The 19,584-nt window shown below is 45.6% G+C and overlaps 1 protein-coding gene across 2 annotated transcripts in view; it reads right to left on the bottom strand.

Moving 5' to 3' along the window:
• Window positions 1–19,584, bottom strand: part of TRIM37 (tripartite motif containing 37) — a 253,245-nt gene that overhangs the window by 91,892 nt on the left and 141,769 nt on the right. For both annotated transcript variants that reach the window (XM_075336298.1, XM_075336299.1), the window contains exons 13-15: window positions 15,522–15,701; window positions 11,142–11,256; window positions 6,763–6,960 (exon numbers count right to left, since the gene is read on the bottom strand). In XM_075336298.1, coding sequence (XP_075192413.1) covers window positions 6,763–6,960; window positions 11,142–11,256; window positions 15,522–15,701 — 493 coding nt within the window. The remainder of the gene's footprint in view (window positions 1–6,762; window positions 6,961–11,141; window positions 11,257–15,521; window positions 15,702–19,584) is intronic.

Raw genomic sequence — 19,584 nt, 5'->3', positions numbered from 1 at the left:
CGAAAAATCCTTTATTAGAAATAAAAAACACTAACAAAGTCCCTCATTACCAATTTATTAACCCCGACAAACCCTCCATGTCGGGCGTACTCCACAGTCCTCCAGCGTCGCGTCCAGCTCTGCTGCATGGAAGTGACAGGAGCTGCAGAAGACACCGCCGCTCCGGTCACCTCCACGCAGCTAATGAGATGAGTAGCGCGATCAGCTGAGCTGTCACTGAGGTTACCTGGATCCAGCGGTGGATGCAGCGGTGGCCGCGGGTAACCTCAGTGACAGCTCAGCTGATCGCGCTACTCACCGCCGCTCCGGTCAGCTCCATGCACCAACTGAGGTGAGTATAGCGATCAGCTGCTGTCACTGAGGTTAATCGCGGCACCGCTGGATCCAGCGGTGGCCGGGAGTTACCTGACTGACAGCAGCTGATCGCGCTATTCCCTTCATTAGCTGCGTGGAGGTGACCGGCGGCTTTTACTATTTTGAAAAAGCCGGCCGCTCATTAAACAATCTCCTATTCCCTGCTTTCCCCGCCCACCGGTGCCTATGATTGGTTGCAGTGAGACACGCCCCCACGCTGAGTGACAGGTGTCACACTGCACCCAATCACAGCAGCCGGTGGGCGTGTCTATACTGTGCAGTAAAATAAATTAATAAATAATTAAAAAAAAAACGGCGTGCGGTCCCCCCCATTTTAATGCCAGCCAGATAAAGCCATACGGCTGAAGGCTGGTATTCTCAGGATGGGGAGCTCCACGTTATGGGGAGCCCCCCAGCCTAACAATATCAGTCAGCAGCCGCCCAGAATTGCCGCATACATTATATGCGACAGTTCTGGGGCTGTACCCGGCTCTTCCCGATTTGCCCTGGTGCGTTGGCAAATCGGGGTAATAAGGAGTTAATGGCAGCCCATAGCTGCCACTAAATCCTAGATTAATCATGTCAGGCGTCTATGAGACACCCTCCATGATTAATCTGTAAGTTACAGTAAATAAACACACACACCCGAAAAAATCCTTTATTAGAAATAAAAAACACACACACATTCCCTGGTTCACCACTTTAATCAGCCCCAAAAAGCCCTCCATGTCCGGCGTCATCCAGGATGTTCCAGCGTCGCATCCTGCGCTGCTGCATAGAGGTGACCGGAGCTGCAGAAGACACCGCCGCTCCGGTCACTTCCACGCAGCAAATGAGGTGAGTAGCGCGATCAGCTGAGCTGTCACTGAGGTTACCCGCCGTCACTGGATCCAGTGACAGCGGGTAACCTCAGTGACAGCTCAGCTGATCGCACGGCTGTCTTCATTAGCTGCGTGGAGGTGACCGGAGCGGCGGTGTCTTCTGCAGCTCCTGTCACTTCCATGCAGCAGAGCTGGACGCGACGCCGGAGTCCGTGGAGTACGCCGGACATGGAGGGTTTGTCGGGGTTAATAAATTGGTAATGAGGGACTTTGTTAGTGTTTTTTATTTCTAATAAAGGATTTTTCGGGTGTGTGTGTTTTTTAACTGTAATTTACAGATTAATCATGGAAGGAATCTCGGGGAGACGCCTGACATGATTAATCTAGGATTTAGTGGCAGCTATGGGCTGCCATTAACTCCTTATTACCCCGATTTGCCAACGCACCAGGGTAAATCGGGAAGAGCCGGGTACAGTCCCAGAACTGTCGCATATAATGTATGCGGCAATTCTGGGCAGCTGTTGGCTGATATTGTTAGGGTGGGGGGCTCCCCATAACGTGGACCTCCCCATCCTGAGAATACCAGCCTTCAGCCGTATGGCTTTATCTGGCTGGTTTTAAAAATGGGGGGAACCGCACGCCGTTTTTTTTAATTATTTAATAAATAATTAAAATTAATAATTAAAATTAATAAATAATTAAAAAAAACGGCGTGCGGTTCCCCCCATTTTTAAAACCAGCCAGATAAAGCCATACGGCTGAAGGCTGGTATTCTCAGGATGGGGAGCTCCACGTTATGGGGAGCCCCCCACCCTAACAATATCAGCCAACAGCCGCCCAGAATTGCCGCATACATTATATGCGACAGTTCTGGGACTGTACCCGGCTCTTCCCGATTTGCCCTGGTGCGTTGGCAAATCGGGGTAATAAGGAGTTATTGGCAGCCCATAGCTGCCAATAAGTCCTAGATTAATCATGTCAGGCGTCTATGAGACACCCTCCATGATTAATCTGTAAGTTACAGTAAATAAACACACACACACACACCAGAAAAAATCCTTTATTAGAAATAAAAACACACACATATACCCTGGTTCACCACTTTAATCAGCCCGAAAAAGCCCTCCATGTCCGGCGTAATCCAGGATGATCCAGCGTCGCATCCAGCGCTGCTGCATGGAGGTGACCGGAGCCGCAGCACACACAGCCGCTCCGGTCACCTCCACACAGCAAATGAACACAGCCGCGCGATCAGCTGCTGTCACTGAGGTTACCCGCGGCCACCGGTGGATGCAGCGGTGACAGCGGGTAACCTCAGTGACAGCAGCTGATCGCGCGGCTGTGTTCATTTGCTGTGTGGAGGTGACCGGAGCGGCGGTGTCTGCTGCGGCTCCGGTCACCTCCATGCAGCAGCGCTGGATGCGACGCTGGATCATCCTGGATTACGCCGGACAAGGAGGGCTTTTTCGGGCTGATTAAAGTGGTGAACCAGGGTATATGTGTGTGTTTTTTATTTCTAATAAAGGATTTTTTCTGGTGTGTGTGTTTATTTACTGTAACTTACAGATTAATCATGGAGGGTGTCTCATAGACGCATGACATGATTAATCTAGGACTTATTGGCAGCTATGGGCTTCCAATAACTCCTTATTACCCCGATTTGCCAACGCACCAGGGTAAATCGGGAAGAGCCGGGTACAGCCCCAGAATTGTCGCATATAATGTATGCGGCAATTCTGGCCAGCTGCTGACTGATATTGTTAGGGTGGGGGGCTCCCCATAACGTGGGGCTCCCCATCCTGAGAATACCAGCCTTCAGCTGTATGGCTTTATCTGGCTGGTATTAAAATTGGGGGGAACCGCACGCCGTTTTTTTAATTATTTATTTATTTATTTTACTGCACAGTATAGACACGCCCACCGGCTGCTGTGATTGGGTGCAGTGTGACACCTGTCACTCAGCGTGGGGGCGTGTCTCACTGCAACCAATCATAGGCGCCTGTGGGCGTGGAAAGCAGGGAATATGAGATGGCTGTGTACAGAGCACAGCGCGCCGGCCGGTATAAAGGCTCGGTCACGCTGTGCAGGCCGGCCAATCACTGCAATTCCACAACTAACAGGGCTGTGGCATTGCAGTGGTCTGCCAGCCAATCCCTGCATGAGGGCTGGCTCTCAAAAGAGCGCCAACATGCAGGGATGAAGACCACGAGTAAAGCACGAGTATTGCAAAATTACTCGGTACCCGCCGAGCAGCCCGAGTACAGTGATACTCGTGCGAGTACCGAGTAGTTACAAGCATGCTCGCTCATCACTAAAAGTGATCAAATAATATGTGCCTGAAAGTGGTACCAATAAAAACTAACTCATTCAGCAAAAAACAAGCACTCATATGACTGTCGGCAGAAAAATAAAATACTATTGCCTTCAAAATACAGTTATGCATAAAGAATTTGTTTTGTTAAAAAAAAGAAGAAAACAAACAATATTTTATTTATTTTTTTTGGGGTGTGATGGTAGACAAAAAAAATAAATCTGTTATCACTGTAATTACACTGACCGGAGGATAAGCTGCGCTATCACTTATACCACTAGGTGAATTACGTAAAAATAAATAAAACCAATTCTACAATTGCTTTGATTTGTTAATTTTGTCTCCCAAAGATCACAGTAAGGTGTAACTCACAATTATCCTGCGCTCTATACTGAGTGCTTTTACAACGTGGATAACATGTAAATCTCTGAAAAAACATGATTCAGACAAAATTCAATGTAAGAGTCACTTTGAACTCCTGTCTGACCTGTGGTCCGGCGATGTCCATCTTTTCAGGCGTGCACAAAAAATTCTGTGCACCTTTGAAAAAAGACGGAGACTACTGAACAGAGGCCAAAATGGAGTCCAGAGTAACTTTGCTGACTTGTTAGTGAATGGATACGTTGGGGGTTATAAGTGAATCACATATTTCAGAGATATAGATGGAAACCCTAATGTAAGTGCACAGCCTAGAGCACAGGATAAATGTGAACTGATCCAAAATGTTCTCTACTGTAAATTGCCAAATGGCATCAACTCAACCCACAAAAAAAACAAGTCCCCATTCAGGTCCGTCATCGGTTAACGGAAATATAGAGGGCTTCCATGTTACTGGTAACAAAGACTTTGGAAAAGCACTAAATGCTCACAATTGCTCACTACACTCCTAGACAAATTCCTTGAGGTGTAGTTTCCAGAATGGGTTCACTTATTTGGGATTTTTACTGTTTTGACATGCCAAGGGATCTTCAAATGCGACATGGCATCTACAATCTTTTTCACCACATATGTGGTATCCCTGTACTCAAGATATACAATTGTACAACAAATTGTATGGTCCAGTTCCTCCTGTTACCCTTGTGAAAATGAAAATATTGGAGTTAAACAACATTTTTTATAGTAAAAATGTATTTTTTTTTTCGTTTTCACACCTCAATGTTATAAAATTCTATAAAGCATCTGTGGGTTTAAAGGGAACCTGTCACCAGATTTTTCACCTATAAGCTGTGGCCAGCACCAGTCAGCCCTCATATACAGCGTTCTAGAATACTATATATAAGGGCAAAGGCCGGTCTGTATAACATAAAAAATATATTTTATTATACTCACCTGTGTGGCGGTCGGGTCCGATGGGCTCGCTGGTCTCAGTCCGACACCTCATCTTTTCCTCCTTCCCTGCTGTGTGGATGACGTGTCCTACGTCATCCACACAGCTCCAGCGCACTTCTCTCTGCCCTGCAGAGGGCAGAGCAAAGTCCCGTAATATGCAGGTGTGGGAAAGCTCAAAGAATGTCCGTGCATGTGCACTACAATACTCTGATTTGCCTTACTGAGTACAAATCAAACCGTGCGTGTGCAGGCGTGCAATGGCGGCCACTGTGTGGATGACATAGGACGCATCATCCACACGGAGCAGGGAAGGAGGACCGTGATGAAAGGAAGAGAGGAGGCACCAGACCAAGGCCAGCGATGTTCATCAGACTAGACCGCCCAGCAGGTGAGTATAGTAAAAGATATTTTTTAGGTTATACGGTACAGAGCAGCCTGGGCTCTTATATACAGTATTCTAGAATACTTTATATAAGGGCTGACTGGTGGTGGCTGCAGCTTATAGGGGGGAATTTTTTTTTCTCCCAAAAATTAAATTGTGCTTTTTCGCTTCGAGGCATGTTGTGCATCCAAACAGTAGCATTCCACCACTTATGGGGGGTATCGGCGTACTCAGGAGAAATTGCACAACAAATTGTATGGTCCAGTTTCTCCTGTTACCCTTTTGAAAATGAAAAAAAAAGTGAGGCTAAAGTAATATTTTGAGCTGGGGGAAGAGGGCGGTTTTGGGGGAGGGAGTAGAATTTTCATTTTTTTTCCTTCCACATTGCATAAAATTAATAGAACGTAGCGACAAAAACCCTGGATCCAGCAATGTGTCACATATTGGACTGCTTGTTGTAGTTTTGATAATCTTCTCCTGATAGAATCACTGTTTTATCACTACAGGACTAGTAAATCTGCCATGTTCCCCTCCATATTCATGAGCTCCGCATAATCCCGCCCTCAACTCTGATTAACCACTTTCTGCCTATGCAGTGGTGTGGGTGGGATAATACATAGCTCAGCATTCAGAGAACTGGCAGATCTGTAGCAGATAAACCAGTGATTTTATTAAAATGACAAAAAGCAGCCCAGCAACTTATATATTGCCTGAATCAGGGTCTCCGCCCCTACGTTATGCTGCTCTTAAATGGGATAGTAAAATACCTGACAGATGCCATTTAAAAGAGGGCACCCTGCAGAGCAAGGGGCATGAAGTGTTGACTTAGGGGTACTTCACACACAGCGAGATCGCTACCGAGATCGCTGCTGAGTCACGTTTTTTGTGACCTCATTAGCGATCTCGCTGTGTGTGACACTGAGCAGCGATCTGGCCCCTGCTGTGAGATCGCTGCTCGTTACACACAGCCCTGGTTCGTTTTTTTATTATTGCTCTCCCGCTGATAAGCACACATCGCTGTGTGTGACAGCGAGAGAGCAACAATCCTGAATGTGCAGGGAGCAGAAGCCGGCGTCTGACAGCCTGCGGTAAGCTGTAACCAAGGTAAACATCGGGTAACCAAGGTGGTTACCCGATATTTACCTTCGTTACCAGCCTCCGCAGCTCTCACGCTGCCAGTGCCGGCTCCTGCTCCCTGCACACGCTAAGCTAAGCGGTGTGCGCTGGTAACTAAGGTAAACATCGGGTAACCATACCCGATGTTTACCTTAGTTACCAGTGTCCACAGCTTCCAGACGCCGGCTCCGTGCAAGCGCAGCGTCGCTTGCACGTCGCTTCTGGCTGGGGGCTGGTCACTGGTGAGATCTGTCTGTTTGACAGCTCACCAGCGACCATGTAGCGATGCAGCAGCGATCCTGACCAGGTCAGATCGCTGGTGGGATCACTGCTGAGTCGCTAAAGTGTGACGGTACCCTTAGACACAAAAAAGTAAATATACATGAGTTTTACAGAAAAGTTCTCAAACATGCAGCAATTTAGCAGGAGATAAAAATGGAGATGCTTACATTGAAGACATCATGAAGGATTTTATCTTCATCCTCCTCAGCCTCCCTCGGAGCTGGTATAGAAGGAATGCTTTCTAGATTTGCTTCTGTCTTTTTGGACCTGGCTTCTGGACTTTCATCATTTTGGGGGCTGAGATGAGTGTCTGGAGGAGATATACCTCGAGATTTCTGATTTCTGGACAGTTCAATAGCAAGTCTCTATGACAGAAAATATAAGAGTAAAAACAAAGTAATCTGTATACCATCATTAAATGGGTATTCTATTTCATACTTTTTTTGGCATAGTCACTGAATGTGCCAAAAATCCATTATAGACGCAAGTCCCACCAATAGGACCAACATGCGTTTCAATAACAAGGGTCTGACGAGCGCGGATTTCAGTGGAGAAGTGGTCGGAATCGCCATTTGCGTGGATATGCCAATCAACAGTCCACTGAAAAACGTCCACAATAAGGCCCGATTCTTGGCAGAAATGTGGCTGCCACCGTTATAATGCATTTATGGTATGTTGTGTGAATTTGGCACTAAGGAACAAAAGGGGAATGCAAATTTAAACAGGGTGTGGGATTTTCCTGACATTTTGACGTTACATGTAATTGTGTTGTAGTATGTAATAATTGGCTATAGTATAAAAGGTATTATCTGACCAGTCAGGTTTTTTAATACTATATTGCTACCTAAACATTCTCAAGTTTGGAAGTGTGAGAGAAGAGAATCTATTTTGTTCTTATAGACTCCATCTAGTCTTACAGCTAACGAGGTCATAGGGTTCAGCTAACACTGATGGGTGAGGAAGTTTCACACTTCTGTTTTGTGCCCCTATTGGTGCATAATTCAGAGGTACCTCGTCCTTTGTCTGTGACCTTATATAAACTGGTCACATCTAATATATAAAGCTCAGTGTGTGTGTGTGTGTGTGTATGTGTGTATGTCCGCTAAAGGAGTCCGCACCGTCGCATTTACAGTCACGAAATTATGCACAGACGCCTCATGTACAGTGCCTACAAGTAATATTCAACCCCCTGCAGATTTAGCAGGTTTGATAAGATGCAAATAAGTTAGAGCCTGCAAACTTCAAACAAGAGCAGGATTTATTAACAGATGCATAAATGTTACAAACCAACAAGTTATGTTGCTCAGTTAAATTTTAATAAATTTTCAACATAAAAGTGTGGGTCAATTATTATTCAACCCCTAGGTTTAATATTTTGTGGAATAACCCTTGTTTGCAATTACAGCTAATAATCGTCTTTTATAAGACCTGATCAGGCCGGCACAGGTCTCTGGAGTTATCTTGGCCCACTCCTCCATGCAGATCTTCTCCAAGTCATCTAGGTTCTTTGGGTGTCTCATGTGGACTTTAATCTTGAGCTCCTTCCACAAGTTTTCAATTGGGTTAAGGTCAGGAGACTGACTAGGCCACTGCAACACCTTGATTTTTTCCCTCTTGAACCAGGCCTTGGTTTTCTTGGCTGTGTGCTTTGGGTCATTGTCTTGTTGGAAGATGAAATGACGACCCATCTTAAGATCCTTGCTGGAGGAGCGGAGGTTCTTGGCCAAAATCTCCAGGTAGGCCGTGCTATCCATCTTCCAATGGATGCGGACCAGATGGCCAGGCCCCTTGGCAGAGAAACAGCCCCACAGCATGATGCTGCCACCACCATGCTTGACTGTAGGGATGGTATTCTTGGGGTCGTATGCAGTGCCATCCAGTCTCCAAACGTCACATGTGTGGTTGGCACCAAAGATCTCGATCTTGGTCTCATCAGACCAGAGAACCTTGAACCAGTCTGTCTCAGAGTCCTCCAAGTAATCATGAGCAAACTGTAGACGAGCCTTGAAAGTAAAAGGTACCTTACGGGCTCGTCTGGAACAGAGACCATTGCGGTGGAGTACGTTACTTATGGTATTGACTGAAACCAATGTCCCCACTGCCATAAGATCTTCCCGGAGCTCCTTCCTTGTTGTCCTTGGGTTAGCCTTGACTCTTCGGACAAGCCTGGCCTCGGCACGGGTGGAAACATTCAAAGGCTGTCCAGGCCGTGGAAGGCTAACAGTAGTTCCATAAGCCTTCCACTTCCGGATGATGCTCCCAACAGTGGAGACAGGTAGGCCCAACTCCTTCGAAAGGGTTTTGTACCACTTGCCAGCCTTGTGACCCTCCACGATCTTGTCTCTGATGGCCTTGGAATGCTCCTTTGTCTTTCCCATGTTGACCAAGTATGAGTGCTATTCACAAGTTTGGGGAGGGTCTTAATTGGTCAGAAAAGGCTGGAAAAAGAGATAATTAATCCAAACATGTGAAGCTCATTGTTCTTTGTGCCTGAAATACTTCTTAATACTTTAGGGGAACCAAACAGAATTCTGGTGGTTTGAGGGGTTGAATAATAAATGACCCTCTGAATAAACTTTTCACAATTTAAAAAAAAAATAAAAAAAAGAAATAACATTCTTTTTTGCTGCAGTGCATTTCACACTTCCAGGCTGATCTACAGTCCAAATGTCACAATGCCAAGTTAATTCCGAATGTGTAAACCTGCTAAATCTGCAGGGGGTTGAATACTACTTGTAGGCACTGTAACTCAGGGATTGTCATAGACTATGTTTGGGCGGGAAAATTTAACCCCGCGCTTTCCAGTTACTCTATAAAAATCCTACAGCCATTAAAACTGAATGGAGGTGGGAGCTGCAGGCTATAAATAGCAACTGTCCGTGGATGCTATAGGAACAAAATAAACTGTTAAGCTTCGTATACTATGTGTGAGGTAAAAAGATGTCAGTGGTGAGACAGATAGAGACAGCCGGGCAAAGAGACAGCCGGGCAAAGAGACAGCCGGGCAAAGAGACAGCCGGGCAAAGAGACAGCCGGGCAAAGAGACAGCCGGGCAAAGAGACAGCCGGGCAAAGAGACAGCCGGGCAAAGAGACAGCCGGGCAAAGAGACAGCCGGGCAAAGAGACAGCCGGGCAAAGAGACAGCCGGGCAAAGAGACAGCCGGGCAAAGAGACAGCCGGGCAAAGAGACAGCCGGGCAAAGAGACAGCCGGGCAAAGAGACAGCCGGGCAAAGAGACACAGACAGATACAGAGATTGAGACAGACTGATGCAAATACAGACAGATATAGAAACAGACAGACAAGGAAAGAAACAGACAGTGAGACAGAGACAGCGACACACAGACAGAGACTGGGAGACTGGGAGAGAGACAGAGAGACAGTTACTATCCCGGGCAACGCCCGGGTACTACAGCTAGTGTACGAATAAAAGGAGAATTCTTTGAGTACACCACATTAAGCGTGTGTGCTTTATTGATTTCCCGAGCGCTCGTAAAACAAATCTTATTAATTTGAAGTTCAAGAGGCAGAGAAGGAGTGTATTTCGTTCACATAAGTTATCCCGTATCCTTATGATAAAGAATAACTTCCAGATCGCTGGGGCCTGACTGCGGAGACCCTCATCAATCCTGAAACTTGTGAATGGAGCGGTAGTCGATCATGTGCCCTGCAGGTTTTCATTCATTCTTATAGCAGCGCTGAAGACCAGCTGAGCACCGCACTCAGAGGTCTTCAGCAGTCTCATTAAGAATGAATAGAGAGGAGATGTGCTTGATCTTCGCTCTCCAGGGCCCCAGTTCTTACAATTGATGATGCACCCAACGATCGGGACCCCAGAGATCAGGAAGCTATTTCCCATTTCCAGACGTGAGAACACCTATTTAATCACTGAAAAATTTTATACAAAGAAAATTCACTTATGTTAAACTGTTTCCTTTGTGAATTCAAACAAGCAGATTTGTACCCAACTGATTAAAGAGAATGTCATCAGGCTTTTCCCACCTACTCTGAGAGCAGCATAATATAGAGACAGAGACCCGGATTCCAGCAATGTATCACTTACTAGGCTGCTTAATGTAGTTCTGATTAAAACAAAAAAATAAATAAATCAGCAGGAGATAACCATTCCAGGACTAGTAAACCTGCAGCCATGTAGTCCTACATATTCATTAGCTCTGTATAACCCCACCACTGATTGGCAACTTTGTGTGTACACAGACAGAAAACGGTCAATGGTGTGGGTGGGGTTATACAAAGCTTAGCCTTCAGAAAACTGGTATATCTGCAGCAAATAAAACAGGGACTTTATTAAAACTACAGCAAGCAGCCCAGTACATGGATACATGACTGGAATCAGGGTCTCTACACCTACATCATGCTAATTCCCTTTAAGGCGTGTTATGGGTACAGTCTTTATATTGGCATTTTAATATTACAGTGACTTTATACAGTATGTGCATTGTATGGCGGCATTATCTAATTACTTTATAACCATACACCCTTAACTATAATAAATAAAATCAGACCAGAGCGGCAGTATTGCTTACTTCTTTCAGGTTGTTTATCTGCTGCACATAGCTGGTCTGTGCCGCCTCCAGTTGAGAGATGTACCAGTGCTGGTCTCGACTCTTCTGGAAAAACGTAGGAGAACGAACCTGGAATCTTGATAAATAACGAATACTGTAAATCAAACAGTCTTTTTTTTTCTTCTACACAAATCAAAATTTTGCGATGCGGAGGTAATGTTCAACTTGACCTTATAAGATTTCAGAAGATACAAAATAACTATTATTTGTGCCGCTGCCCTTGAATCAACAGTTAATGTGACCCAGGTATACAATACAGGGAAAAGCCGAGATTAGGCAAAGAGAAAAAAAATCTTATTATTACAAGGAAACGGCATGCTGAATAAATAGCGCAGATGTGCGGTTAGTTACGTGCTGCTTATTGAGGTTTGGGCATTTCAGCTCAGTAATAACTCATTTTCAGAGCTCATTTTTATATCCAGGAAGACTGTTTCATTTACTTTAGCTCTAGTTTTTAGAGCACTACACTGTGTGCAGAATTATTAGGCAAATGAGTATTTTGCTCACATGATACTTTTTATACATGTTGTCCTACTCCAAGCTGTATAGGCTTGAGAGCCAACTACCAATTAAGTAAATCAGGTGATGTGCATCTCTGTAATGAGGAGGGGTGTGGTGTAATGACATCAAAACCCTATTTAAGGTGTGCTTAATTATTAGGCAACTTCCTTTCCTTTGGCAAAATGGGTCAGAAAAGAGATTTGACGGGCTCTGAAAAGTCCAAAACTGTGAGATGTCTTGCAGAGGCATGCAGCAGTCTTGAAATTGCCAAACTTTTTAAGCGTGATCACTGAACAATCAAGCATTTCATGGCAGATAGCCAACAGGGTGGCAAGAAGAGTGTTGGGCAACAAAGGCGCGAAATAACTGCCCATGAATTGAGGAAAATAAAGCGTGAGACTGCCAAGATGCCATTTGCCACCAGTTTGGCCATATTTCAGAGCTGCCAACATTACTGGAGTATCAAAAAGCACAAGGTGTGCCATACTCAGGGATATATGGCCAAGGTAAGGAAGGCTGAAAAACGACCACCTTTGAACAAGAAACATAAGATAAAACGTCATCTGAATACTGATTTTTCAAAAGTTTTATGGACTGATTAAATGAGAGTGACTCTTGATGGGCCAGAGGCTGGATCAGTAAAGGGCAGAGAGCTCCACTCCCACTCAGACGCCAGCAAGGTGGAGGTGAAGTACTGGTATGGGCTGGTATCATCAAAAATGAATGAGTGAAGCTCAACTCCCAGACCTATTGCCAGTTTCTGGAGGACAACTTCTTAAAGCAGTGGTACAGGAAAAAGTCGGTATCGTTCAAGAAAAACATGATTTTCACGCAGGACAATGCTCCACCACATGCATCCAACTACTCCACAGCGTGGCTGGCCAGTGAAGGTCTAAAAGATGAAAAAATAATGACATGGCCCCCTTGCTCACATGATCTGAACCCCATAGAGAACCTGTGGTCCTCATAAAATGTAAGATCTACAGGGAGGGAAAACAGTACACCTCTCGGAGCAGTGTCTGGAGGCTGTGGTGGCTGCTGCACGCAATGTTGATCGTAACCAGATCAAGCAACTGACAGAATCTATGGATGGTAGGCTGGTGAGTGTCATCATAAAGAAAGGTGGCTATATTGGTCACTAATTTTTTGGGGGTTTGTTTTTGCATGTCAGAAATGTTTATTTCTAAATTTTGTGCAGTTATATTGGTTTACATGGTGAAAATAAACAAGTGAGATGGGAATATATGTGGTTTTTTTATTAAGTTGCCTAATAATTCTGCACAGTAATAGTTGCCTGCACAAAGAGATATCCACCTAAGATAGCCAAATCTAAAAAAAAACCCACTCCAACTTCCAAAAATATTAAGATTTGATATTTATGAGTCTTTTGGGTTGATTGAGAACATAGTTGTTGATCAATAATAAAAAAAAATCCTCTAAAATACAACTTGCCTAATAATTCTGCACACAGTGTAGGTAAATAGTGACAAAAAAAACCAAAATAGACCTTCAGGTTTGATAAAAACTTACAACCCAACATGTCTGAGTAACAGCGAATATAGCTGGATTCATGAGGCTGGGATATGGAGCAATACGGCCAGCTCCACAGTTCAGCAGAAGGGTTTTCAACAGCATGGAGTTTAGCACGTTGCACAAGATTGTTTATACGCATGTCTGGCTCTTTAAAATATACAGTGTCAATACTTAAGGTTCCCAAAATGCTGCTCTGGTGGCGAGCAACTGCTTTTGCAAGGTACATATAGGGAGGCAAGAAGTGCAACGGGGTGAAAATGCGGTTCCTGCTCCGCACCTACTCTCTATATTCCAGGTCAAGCACTCTCCCCCTCTTCAGGATTTGGCAGGTTTTTGTTTATGTAGACATCATGTAATTGAGCCAATGACCTATTAACCAACCCGTAGGTCTATTTATGCAACGTAAAATAAAAAAAAAATAAAAACCACACACAGTTGGCATGAGATTTCTGTAAATCCTGCCCCAATCGCTGCACTGTAAGCAGCTTCTATTTTTGTGCATCGAAAATAAGCAGAATTGAAACTCACAGGAAGCTAACCCTATGGACCAGATCCCCAAGTGATGGTATATCCCACAATATGATACTAATTTATATAACTGCAAAAATCCTTGACAAAAGAGATCCCATCCAGTCATAAAAAAAAAAAAAAAAACTCATTTAAAATATGCAGCCTTATTTACCATATTCTTAAGTAAATAAAGCATTAAAAAGGAACCTGTAATGTACATATATATAAAAAAAAAACAACAAAAAAAAACAAAACAAAACACCACACACTATTAACCTGAATGTTTGGTGTTGAACCGCAGGTCAATAGTGTTCTGACGCAGTGTAGCCACTACAGGGAGGAAATGATCTTCACTCCTCCGGGCAGCCTCAGGCTTTCAGCTATAGGGCATGACCGCCATGGCTTAAGTCAACGTTCAATGCATAGTGAGCGACTGTAACCGCACCCTCAGAACTGACTGATAGTTGGCTCAGCATATTCACTGACTGGTTTCAGTCACTGAGAGTTGCTGCTCTTCTTCGACTGAAAGCCTGAGGCTGCCAGTAGGAATAAAGATCACTTCCTCTCGGCAGCGGGGCACTCAGTGAAGTGGACCCACAGTATCATAACACTATTAAAATGTAGAATGCCTATAGCAGGTCATTAGCGTTATTTTGACATGACAAATTCCCTCTAAAATTGTAGGAGTGGCATATGCAGTCAAAGAGTACCAAGTAGTGATGGATGTGTGCCCAATCTCAAAATGAATTACTGTAATTTTTCGGATTATAAGACACACTTTTCCTAATTTGGGAGGAAAATGAAGGGTGCGTCTTATAATCCGAATATAGCTTACCAGGGGGTGGTGGAGTTGGGTCACAGGAGGCAATTTTGTGGGCGGTGCACTGTGCTGCGGGCTGGGAGGCAGGGGCCGCCATTCTGAAAATGTCTGTTGTACGGGCGTCAAATAATGGTGCCCGGATTCGGCGCGTTAACAGATGGAGCTCTCTGCTCAAGATCTCATCTACGCATGCACCGACTCCGGCCCATTGATCTCCCTGCAGTGAACTTAAAGAAAATGGCATCTGGAAGTGGCATGTGCGCAGATGAGATCTCGGCTCGTCATTGAGCCGACCGCTCCATCTGCATATGCGCCAACTCCGGGCGCCATTTCTTTGAAGCCCGCTCCGCCGACAGTTTCTGGATATTCCTCCTGCCACACAGCACCCACATACCTGCTGCACCACCCGCAGCATAGCCCTACTCCAGCACTGTCCCTGCCTACTTTATTGACCTTGCTTCACCACTGCTGCTGGCACCCCCCTCCGGTGAGACACCACCGGATTATAAGACTGACCCCATATTTTTTCCCCCCCTCTTTTTTTTAAAATTTGTCTAAATTTGGGGTGCGTCTTATAATCCGGGGCCTCTTATAAAACGAAAAACACGTTAAGTCTAATTCTGGAACTAGATTTTCAAGTGTCTCTATAAATAAAGACTCATGTAGACATCCATGGTATTTCATGTACGCAATAAAACGGTCAGAAAGTCATCAGGGTTTTGGATCAGAGTGTCATCAGTGTCAGTTTAATAACGGATTTTTACATATGGAAAAAAAAAAAAAAAAAAAAAGCTAAATGGCAAGGATTTTCCTATTCATTGCAATGCACACTGCATGTGAACAGCGCTATAGACTTACATGGGTATGTGTTCTAGATGTGAAAAATCACAGCCAGAACGGAAGTCTGAATGAGTCTTAAAAAAGACAAAAACAGACGAACGGAATATCCTAGATATAATCACAAGTTCCATACGTACCTTAAAATAACAGTGTCATTTGCACGGTTCAGATAGCCTTCATTAGCAAGGAGGTCCAGGCGAAAGAAACGGTTATATCCCCAGCACTCGCCTACTTCAAAATCAGATGCAAACTCTCTAATGATGTTTTTGGCAGGATCATTGGAAGACTGATGTACCATTTCCACACGATACTCATACCTGCCAAAGACAAATGTCTTAGATCACTAAATAGAAACTGTGGACCGGCATGGCAAGAATAATAAATCAAGATGAACAAGAAAATGGTATTTCACAACTGGTTACGTCAGGTTAATTAAAGCGAACCCGACAGCTGAATAAACATCTATAAAAAATTATATTTATATATATATTTATATATATATATATATATATATATATATATATATATATATATATATATATATATATATATATATATATATATATATATATATATATATATATATATATATAAAACAAACACACACACATATATATATATATATATATATATCTATAATATCTCTCTATCTATATATATAATTGCCTTATTCTGTCTGTCTGTCTGTCTGTCTGTCTGTCTGTCTGTCTGTCTTGCTCCAAAATTGTGTCCTTACGGTGACAAACAGCGGATTGGCCGCTCGCCTCGGCTCCGCCCCCCCCGCACGGATTGGCCGCTCGCCCAGGCTCTGCCCCCAACACGGATTGGCCTCTTGACCTGGCACCCTGCACGCATTAGCAATTCTGCTACGCCCCGCCCCCTCACACATTGCACGCTCGCTTTGGCCCTGCCCCCTGCACGCATTCCCCGAAACGACACAGAGACCCGACTCCCAGGTGAGTGCTGTACCCCCGGGAGCCCACATCAGCGTACGCCGCCAACCCAGCCGACACATACTCTCGCATTGCTGGGGTTGACGGCGTACGCTTGTGTGGGCTCCCGTGCGAGCGGGGGGCGGGGTACGCTGGTAACCATGTAATATTGTCTGGCATGGTTACCAGCGTACACCGGCTCCCAGGTGAGCGCATCAAGGTCCTGCAGCGGCAGAACACACACACACACACACACACACACACACACACACAATCAGATCACAGTCACTCTCACACACACCTCACACACACACATCAGATCGCATCCACACAGTCACAACATCCCGTGATATTGCTTGCTTCTCGGCAGCGATCCTGTGCGTGCAGTGATCTTCCAGGACCTGCCGGAGGATCACATGGCCAGAAGCATGTGGTATCTCCAGATGTTGTGAGTGTGTGAGCGCGTATGTGCGATATCGTCAGTGTGTGTGCGTGTATGCGATCGGGTGTGTGCGTGTATGCGATCGGGTGTGTGCGTGTATGCGATCGGGTGTGTGCGTGTATGCGATCGCGTGTGTGCGTGTATGCGATCGCGTGTGTGCGTGTATGCGATCGGGTGTGTGAGTGTCGGTAGAAAGCAGAGGAGCACGGCGTGCAGCACAGCTGCTGGGACCTCCCACCGGAGGGCACAGGCAGAAGTGGGGTGTGAGTGTATGCGATCAGATGTGTGCGTGTATACTGTCTGATGTGTGACTGTGGAGCACAATGGGGAGTGCGCAGCATGAGGGATGGAGCACGATGGGGAGTGCGCAGCATGGGGGATGGAGCACAATGGGGAGTGCGCAGCATGGGGGATGGAGCACGATGGGGGGTGCGCAGCATGGGGGATGGAGCACGATGGGGGTGCGCAGCATGGGGATGGAGCACGATGGGGGGTGCGCAGCATGGGGGATGGAGCACGATGGGGGTGCGCAGCATGGGGGATGGAGCACGATGGGGGGTGCGCAGCATGGGGGATGGAGCACGATGGGGGGTGCGCAGCATGGGGGATGGAGCACGATGGGGGGTGCGCAGCATGGGGGATGGAGCACGATGGGGGGTGCGCAGCATGGGGGATGGAGCACGATGGGGGGTGCGCAGCATGGGGGATGGAGCACGATGGGGGGTGCGCAGCATGGGGGATGGAGCACGATGGGGGGTGCGCAGCATGCGGGATGGAGCACGATGGGGGGTGCGCAGCATGGGGGATGTAGCACGATGGGGGGTGCGCACCTCCCCCCAAAACACACACACACAGCCACACATGCACTGCACAACACACTACACACACACTGGGAACCACAAACACCGCCCTACACAGACGCCCACACACACAGACAACGCCGCACACACAAATATACGCACATGCCGCACAACACATACATTGCACAAAACATACCTCCCACCAAAACACACACCCCACACAAACCGCGCAACACACAGCGCTCCGCAAACAACGCAACACACAACACACAACACCGCTGTCACCCCCCGCCACACCCAGAACATGTACAGCGCCCTACACAAAAACTCGGTAACTAAATTCATACATTAACTACTCAATACGTAAATTCTAGAATACCCGATGCGTAGAATCGGACCACCTTCTGGTAAATATATATTATATATATATATATATACATATATACACATACACGCACACATAGATATATAGTGACTTGAAAAAGTATTCATACCCTGTGCACTTTTCCACATTTTTTTTCCCCTTACACCCCCAAACAAATGTATTTTATTGGGATTGCAGCAGTCTGATACTCCTAAATAAAACTCTGAGTGACACCCAGACGTAGTAGACTACGTTCGGGTGTCCGCCTGCAGAAAACGTATATGCCCAAAAATGGTGCAAGACAGAGCACACGATAACTCAGTCTTTTCCTTTATAGTCAATGGCCCCGTCGGCGCATGTGTCCAAAACAAGACTTGCGGGAAAAGGAGGGGAAGGGGGGGTTTGGACGGATGCACCGACAAGACAAGTGAACGTAGATAAAAACGCAAGGTGAAAGCGGTAAGGCCCTTGGATATTTAGTGTGTGTCATATTTCTTACCACCCACTTTTGTTTATTACATAATGACATTTTAAAATCATAAATAACCAAATAATTGTTTTAATGAATATGTGGTCATATTAGTAGGTACTATATCACATAAATTACATTTACGTTTGTGGGTATGAATACTTAATCAAGGCACTGTATAAGGTTGTATCTGTCCTTTATGGACAATGAGAGGCAATTCCATCATGTGGGGAAAGAGTAGAGTATATAGTGATGATCACCTTTTCAAATTTTTTTTTGCCAAGTAACCAAAAGGACCGTGACTAGTCAAAAAAGTGTGCACTAAGACTGGACCAGTCCTGCCCAATCTGCTGATAGCCCACCCATGGAAGCCTGATGGAGATCCCTGATCTGGCATCATTTTCTCCTGCTAAATCTTTTCACCTTGCAGTTATTTGTGAAAGCTAAGGTATGTGCCCACGATCAGGACTCACTGCATCCTGGACGCAGTGGGCCCGAGAGTCTCCTCCACAGGAGACCGCAGCTGCTTGTACCCACGATCAGGGTTCAGTACGCTGCGGTCTCTCGCTTGTGTTCTCCCTACGGAGGATGCATGCAAATCCACAGCATACAACTGACATGCTGCGGTCTGGAAAGACTTCACAGGTCAGTGTTTGCTGCGGAAAAAAACAAGTACAGTGGGCACAGGATTTCTAGAAATCCCATCCACTATGTGTGCAACGCAGCATTTTAGACACGGCTGAAGCATGCTGAGTCCAAAACGCTGCAAACACTGATCATGGGCACGCAACCTCAGACTTCTTGCATGCACGTTGTGACCTCAAGCCTCTGGTAGTGGCCCACTACGCATACCCAAAGATGCGTCAATCACAAGCAGGGCAAAAACACTGCAGGGAAAGGTGCACTATATAGCACCACTAAATTTGGCGGTACAGAACCCTCCCACAAGCGGTAACCCTTTTTACTCTGGCTGATATCGAGAGATGCTGAGCAGGGAAGGTGTCCTAGTTGATCACCATATGCAATAACACAGCATATGGGAAGGAGTTGTGTGTACAGGCAAACAAATCACCTAAAAGATAAAAGGTAGCCTTAAGGCCCAGTCACACTAAACAACATCGCTAGCAACATCGCTGCTAACGAACAACTTTTGTGACGTAGCAGCGATGTTGTTAGTGATGTTGCTGTGTGTG

The sequence above is a fragment of the Anomaloglossus baeobatrachus genome, chromosome 2 (assembly GCF_048569485.1).
Source record: "Anomaloglossus baeobatrachus isolate aAnoBae1 chromosome 2, aAnoBae1.hap1, whole genome shotgun sequence".
Lineage (NCBI taxonomy): Eukaryota > Metazoa > Chordata > Amphibia > Anura > Aromobatidae > Anomaloglossus > Anomaloglossus baeobatrachus.
Note: the sequence above shows the minus strand (reverse complement) of the source record. Positions and strands in the feature narration are given on the sequence as shown.